This window comes from Dipteris shenzhenensis, chromosome 13 (assembly GCF_047967505.1).
Source record: "Dipteris shenzhenensis isolate YYH24624 ecotype China chromosome 13, Dip_SZ_1.0, whole genome shotgun sequence".
Taxonomy (NCBI): Eukaryota; Viridiplantae; Streptophyta; class Polypodiopsida; order Gleicheniales; family Dipteridaceae; genus Dipteris; species Dipteris shenzhenensis.
The window spans coordinates 28,915,363-28,922,683 of NC_141608.1; the positions used below are offsets into that span (position 1 = coordinate 28,915,363).

Sequence of the window (7,321 nt, forward strand, 5' to 3'; positions counted from 1 at the left end):
CCTTCATGCTCCCCTTGTCTAGAGATGTGTAAATCTTGCCTTAATGCTAGTACTATGGAAATGTAGTAATGCCCAATGATACTGACAACACTTAAGTTACCATGGGTGATCGTGCGGGGTAACTTAAGTGTTCCTAGTATCATTGGGCATGGAAGCAACTCGCCAACATCAGTGCAACTTGCTAGTTTTTCAGAGATCGCACCATCACATTGATTTGATGCATGTGCTTCAAAGTGATATGCTAAACACACTCCGATATTACACTTCTCGATTGCTAGAGAGTGCTATAGCTTGCAAGGTCCCAGATCCTTGGGGATGTTGTCTGAGCTCTTGTAGTCGTTTTTTTTTCTACTTGTATGTTTTTCTCTTTTCTTAATGCAATTTTCTTTTCCTCTCAAAACAAGGTGAAAATTTCACTAGGCATGCAAAAGGAGACGTAGATTAGGAGAAACTTCAAATCCCCTCTCAAGTTATCCTTCTATGATAGCATTCATTTAAGGACAACTTCACCCTTAGATTAGGACAACCTTTAAATCCCTTTATCCTTTTATGATAGCATTCATTTAAGGCCCTTGCACAATCCCCATAGGTAGAGAAAGGCAAAACAAATGCTTCCAAAAAAGATACTTAAAGGGCCTATTCCCATTACTAGTTAGGGAGCACTAGTTAAGGCTCTTAACGGAGTGTCCACATTAGTGTGCATTCCCATTAGCATTTTTTGAATGTAGTTAAGTTAAATATCCTACCTGCCCGCCGTTAAAAATGTTTGTAAATTTAACCCCTTCAAAATAGGTACTTTAAGGACTTCTAAGAAGAGAAAGAAGTTGGAATGTGAAAATTTGATGGTTTACTTAAGGGTAAGAGCAGTGGGAATGATACTTAAAGCAAGATGCTTGTTAAGAAAATTTCATGGTCAAGATCAACTCGGAACCATACAACATAGGTACTCATTTGAAAGGACTTGAAAAGAAGAATCCATTGTGACCTTGACTTGGGATAAGCCATTTTGTATTAAAAATATCTCAAAGTTCTATTTAAAACCACTTAGTGCATAACATAATGGGTTACCAATGGAATGTAATTTTCATTTAAAGGTTAATTGTAACTTAAAAGAACTACTTATGTTAAGTTCACTAACATAACCTAACTGTAGTGGGAAAAGGTCCTTAAAGTTACCCACAACATCATTCAAAGAAGATGGAAGCTTGTTAGCATTGCCTTCCAAGCAGTGCTATACTAACAGTTTTGTTAGAAAGTGTCCCACACAGTTTGTTGCCAAGTGGTTCTCTCTCTCTCACAAAGACACACACACTCACACAAGACACTTCTTTCTATAAAGAACTCTCTCTCTCTAGTGGCCACATAGAGTTTGCAAATCTCTTTGCATTTGCAAGCGGCTGCATCATTCTTTGCTTTAAGTGTGGACGAAGCCAGTACTCAAGCTCAGTACTCAAGCTCTGATCTAGAACTCGTCAAGGGCTGTAGATTGTGGGTACAAATTACGCTGCGTGGACATGGTCACCCTTTGTTTGAAAGAGAAATTCAAGATATGTGCGCTTTCTCTCAATCACGAAAAGAAGGCCTTGTTGATTGATGGTGGTTGGATCCCTCCTTTGTGGTGACAGAGATTGCCACTGTAAAGCACCGAGCAGGGCAACCACCAGAGCCTCTTGAGAATCGTGAAGTTTCAAATGAATACTGCGGATGAGGTTTCGATCTTTTCAAGTAGCACTTTTACTTGAAAATGGCTTGCAGTGCTTATGCATAAATGTCTCTTCTAGTATTTTAAGCTTTGTCTTAAAATGTATATGATGGATAAGAAGCATCTCTCATTCGCTATCTCGTTTAAAAAATGCATTTGCCTTTTCCTTTTCTCCTAACATGCAGAATGGGAGAAAACGCTTTTTCTTTTGGAGTGATAAACGGGCTACGTGTTCAGGCAGTAAATGTGGATAAGAGAAACAGTCTTGATCCATTTGCACATTCTAAGATTGGAACGAACAAGGACGTTGTAAAACTTTTTCGGCAAGTGCAGAAGTCAAACGGGAAACCACCCAAAATGGTAGTTGCTGAACTTCAGAAACCATTCGACATTGCAACCTTAGAGCAATCAAAGCAAATGCGTGCTCATATTATAAATGCAGGGCTTGACCTAGACGCTGTTTCGAGCAGCAATCTTATTGATATTGACGTGGTGACATGGAATAAGTCTATTGCAGGTTATGCCAAGCTTGGGAATGGATTTGAGGCTTTTCACCTTTTCAATCAAATGCAACATCATCAGATCCAACCCAACCGGATCACAATTATTTGCATCTTGAAAGTATGCTCAAATGTATTGGCCCTACGCCAGGGCAGGTGGATCCATACCTACATTATTATTAATGGACTTGAGTTGGGCTTGTTTGTTGGCAACTCTCTCATTGATATGTATGCCAAATGTGGGAGTCTAGAGGATGCACAAGCTGTGTTCAATGGATTGCCCAGGAAAGACTGTGTGGCTTGAAATGTGTTGATTTCAGGGCATATGCAACTTGGGCATGCTCAAAAGGCACTCCCACTATATGTGCAAATGCAAAAGGAGGGCATGGAGCCTGACCGGGTCACATTTCTGTGCCTTCTTAAAGCATGTCCAAGCATGGCAGTCCTAGAAGAAGGCAGTCAGGTTCACTGTGCAATTATTGAAAATGGATTTGAATCAGATCTTTTTGTTGGCAGCACACTTATTGACATGTATGCAAGATGTGGGAGACTGGAAAATGCACACATGATATTTGACAGGTTGCCTAATTGGAATGTGGTGACATGGAGCGCTTTGATCACAGGATATGCCCAGCAAGGGCTTGGAAAGGAAGCTCTCCAGCTTTTTGAGAAAATGCAAAAAGACGGGATGAGCCAAACCCAATAACATTTGTTTGCATTCTAAAAGCATGTTCCAGCATGGCAGGCCTAAAGGAAGGCAAACAGATTCATGCTGACCTTATAGAAAGTGGGTTTGAATTGGATGTGTTTGTGGCTAGTACCCTCATTGACATGTATGGGAAAAGTGGAAGTCTTGATGTTGCACATTCGATATTTTACAAGTTGCCCAATAAAAACGTTGTAACATGGAGTGCGCTGATAAGAGGATATGCCCAGCATGGGAATGGTCAGGAAGCCCTCCAGATTTTCAATCAAATGCGGCTAGAGGGCTTGAAAGCAGACCAAACCACATTTGCTTGTGTTCTTAAAGCATGCTCCAGCACAGCAGCTCTAGAGCAAGGCAGGCAGATTCACTGCTATATCATTGAAAGCGGTTTTGAATCAGATAAGTTTATTGGCAGTGCCCTGATAGATACGTATGCAAAGTTGAGGAGTCTTGAGGATGCAAGCGTTGTGTTCAGAAATTTGCCTAGAAGAGATGCTGTAACATGGAGTGCAGTTATTGCAGCTTTTGGTCAGCACGGGGATTACCCATTGGCCTTGCATCATTTTAAGGGCATGCAGGAGGCAGGCTTGAAGCCAGATGATGTAACGTTCTTGTCTCTTCTTTCTGCATGCAGTCGTGTGGGCTTAGTAGATGAAGGATGTCTGCACTTCAAGTCAATGAGAGAGGGTCATGGCAATATACCTCCCCTACATACCAATTATACATGAACTTCCAGCAGAGAGTAGTGGAAACTGAAGCAGGCTCTCATGTAGACGTTTCCCCAGCTCTTCATGGGTCAAACAATATGCTCATTCCTTGCACAGAGGGGACATATGATAGCCATGGGAGCATATATTGCTGAGATACGGAGACACAACAGCATCTTCTTTGTGAGGTGGGATTGGACCTAAAGTCAGCCACACTCAACAGACATACTCTTTTGCCTTGTACTACCTCCACAAGGTCCTCTACAAACGTTTTGTACAAGGCCTTTTGGCTATGCTCACCCACACACATGCTCACACGCACACTCTTAGTCCTTAGACACCCTCAGAGTAGACTGGGTCTTCCTTTGTCACTGCCCTTCACCTCCGGAGTGCCGACAGAAAGTCAGTACAAAGACCTTTGTATAAATGGATGCTCAACTGTGTGTGGGTGTGTGGATTTGTATATTTGAGAGCATATGTTTATACTATGGTCTACACCCACTGTTGGGTGTTGATGACGTCAGTGTGGATGTAGTAGTAGCTAGTCCCTGCTATGCGTGATGAAACTTATGGTTTCAACATTATGAATGACCATCATGGGATTGAAGCTGCACTATGTGTTGTGTTTTTAAAGGATGAGTTTAGGCATGTTTCTGGATTCATCTAGATATATAGACTGGGTCTTCCTTGATATTTTGTTGTACTATGGGCTTCTAGATGAATCTAGGAACATGCCCATGGATACATCCAGGATACGACTGATGGACTGAGGCATAGATCATAGTGGGCGACCTTCCGTCCATGTTCACTAGTCCAGAGACACGACCCACAGGGGTCACAATGGCGCTTGTTTGCTGTAGGGCCATAACCAGGAGACTACAGTGGGTCACACATACTGGCAGCCGCCAGTGTTCCATCACAGGTTTTCTGCCACCACACATGGCAACACCCTCCTGTCAGGATTGACGCCTTGCCTTGGTGAGCTTCTTTATGCATTGGTGCCATTATGATCATGATCATGGACTCTCCTTTTTTTGTATTCACCATGCCTGTTGATGCCTGTTAGTGGTTCCATCCCTCAGATCATTGTGTCAGGTTTCTTTTAGTCCCATAGACCCTTTGGTCTTCCGAAGACTTTAATAAACTCTCTCTCTCTCTCTCTCTCTCTCTCTCTCTCTCAGGTACCTTCTGTACCAGTCAGCCAGCAAGATCCTTGTAGAGATGGAGAAAATCCAAGCTAGCCTATTTTTCCTTCAGCCAGGGCTGATTCCAGCTTGATTGCCAGCGTGAAGCAGCAGCATGGTGGAGGCCATTCACTGTATGGTCAAACAACCATCCTCAGAGGATTCATTAGTTATCCTTGACTCCTGGAGAGTCTGCAGTAGTAGGACGGAAGATTGCTGTCATCTTTGAAGAACTTTCTACCCCTGTAATCTTTCCGATAGGCATGATGTAATGATCTGCTTCTCATGTAGATGCCACATGGACACATATGGTTGGTTTGTGGGCTGCCATATGGAGGCTGGCATAGTTTAGGTAGATATACAGGCAGCAGATTTTTTTTTTTTTCCATGAAAAAGACTTCTATTAAGTAAGAACAAAAACCCGCGAGAGCAAGCTCAAAGCGGAATACATCATGAAATCATGAGGATAATAAAAAACCCCCTCAGAGTGAGGTGGAAAGAAACCAAGGCTGAGGCTGAAAGTGCCATCTCAACCCTGTAGTAGATTCAGAGAAGAAAGGAGAATCCTTCCATTCCCTGAAGAAAGAAGCCCTCCTAGCTGAGGCTGCACGGGAGTCCCCCTGCATACCCGTCCATACGGCCATCAGAGTGTGTACGATGTCTGTCCAGATACTAGCCAATGTGTGCGAGGGATGAACCTGAGTACCCTCCATAGCCTCTGTGCATCTGGATCTCCAGATATGCCAGGCTGCTATGCTCGCTATAATCTCCCAAGAAGTATCCACAGAGATACAGGCAGCAGATTGGCTGGAATGAGGCCCAGAATCATAGTTACCGCGGAACGGGAACGTCAGATGCTAGATTAGGAGCGGGAACGGGAACGGGAGCGGATCGGGAACGTCAGGGAACGCCACGTCATATGACATGTCAGCATATGACATAAAATGACAAAACATTTAAAATATCCAAGATTAAACTTTAAAGTCTTAAACATTAAAAATTTAAAGACCCCAGAGTCCAGACTCCAAATTGAAACTGAAAAGAAAGTACATTGCATGAGGATATATAATAGCTGAAAATACAAAAAGCTGGCTGCTGAGTACAATGTACATATGACAAAAGTATCAAGTATGACAAGTACAAAACTAGCCTCAAGGGCCGAGGTAACTGGTGAGTCAAAGACTAGTCATCAGCAAGTGGGATCTCATCCTCCTGTCCAGGCTGTCCCTCAATCTGCTCATCCTCATGCTGCTCCACATCATCCTCTCCCTCTGGCTGATCCTCACCATCATTGTCATCAAGATCAAGGGAAAATCCAATAAATGGCTCTGGAGTACACTTAGCCAAGGTAGGGAAAGTGTGGGAGAGTGTGGGGCAGCCAAGGTAGGGAGAGTGTGGGGCAGCCAAGGGGGCAGCCAAGAGGACTCAGGCAGCAGGGACAGCAAAGGAGGAAGGCAGCACGCTCAGCAAACGAGCCAAAATAATCATTGTTATAAATGACCTTGCTTGGTTTATTAGGTTTGATTAAACCTATACTCACGGTTTTTTCAAGATTTTGAAACATCAGTTGCTATAATTGTGCGATGAATTTAAATTCACGGTCATTGACAATATCTCCAAGTGATACATAGGGCTTAAGCATTTGCTCCAACAATATTTGTGCAAGCTTAGAACCTTTTATCGTGGATTTTGTTGGGATAAAGCACATACCCTTCCTAGTCTATGGTAACCGCGTTATAAAATAAATAGAGATACTTCCCCATTTTGTGTTGGGAATCTTAAGTGGAAATAACATGCCTCCAACTTTTAGGCATTCTAGTCTTATAAAGATAGCATTTCTTACACTTGATGATGTACAGGTAGGATTTCATATTTGGCAAATAAAGTGGCCTTTGATCAAATATAAAGGTACGATATATGCATGGATGTTCAGCACTCAATACATCGTTACATTCATAAAGAATATGGCAACAAAGAATGGCAAAACGGCAATGGACAAATTTTGCACTCCTAGTTGTTTCGGAAGGAGGATCTGTGATCTTGCGCTTGAATATCTTCTGGAGTTAGTTCGTATTAAAGGGAAATCCAATGTCAACAAACTATTAGCAATCAAGAATCAAAGTAGTAGAGCAAAAGCAAAGGTGACAACACTTCGTTAACTATGAATAGCATGTTGCTAACATGTAGGTTGCATTTGTTCATAGATGTTCATTTGGATGTTTGTGTTATAGGCTTTGTGGAGGTTGTATGCCTATTTCTAGATTGCCTACACATTCGCTTAGAGACTATGCGTTCTCACAATTCCTCAGGCAATGTGCTCGTTTGTAGGCAAAGGGGAGTGATGAATAGTAATGCAAGTACACAAAGCAGTCATTGCTTAATGTGAAAATAGTTCTTGAAGGAAATGGTCATTCCATTCAACTTTGTGCAAGGCAATACAAATTGGTATGAGATGAACTCTACACATTAAAATCCTTCACAAACTCACAACTCTTGTTTTGATAAGTACCAAAACCCTATTC

At 42.3% G+C, this 7,321-nt stretch overlaps 1 protein-coding gene and 1 pseudogene across 1 annotated transcript; both read left to right on the forward strand.

The window, feature by feature from the left end:
• Positions 1 to 1,888: 1,888 nt before the first annotated feature.
• Positions 1,889 to 2,908, forward strand: LOC147895257 (pentatricopeptide repeat-containing protein At2g33680-like). The gene is made up of 2 exons (XM_087383438.1): positions 1,889 to 2,219; positions 2,523 to 2,908. The coding sequence occupies exons 1-2, from the start codon at positions 1,889 to 1,891 to the stop codon at positions 2,906 to 2,908; spliced, it is 717 nt and encodes a 238-aa protein (XP_087239564.1).
• On the forward strand, positions 2,844 to 4,100 carry LOC147895258 (putative pentatricopeptide repeat-containing protein At5g52630 pseudogene; annotated as a pseudogene).
• The last annotated feature ends 3,221 nt before the right edge of the window (positions 4,101 to 7,321 follow it).

Coding starts and splice junctions, on each gene's coding strand:
- LOC147895257 (XM_087383438.1), top strand. CDS start 1,889: ATGGGAGAAAACGCTTTTTCTTTTGGAGTGATAAACGGGCTACGTGTT. Junction 2,220..2,522: donor ATGGAATAAGTCTATTGCAG/GTTATGCCAAGC, acceptor TGTTGATTTCAG/GGCATATGCAACTTGGGCAT.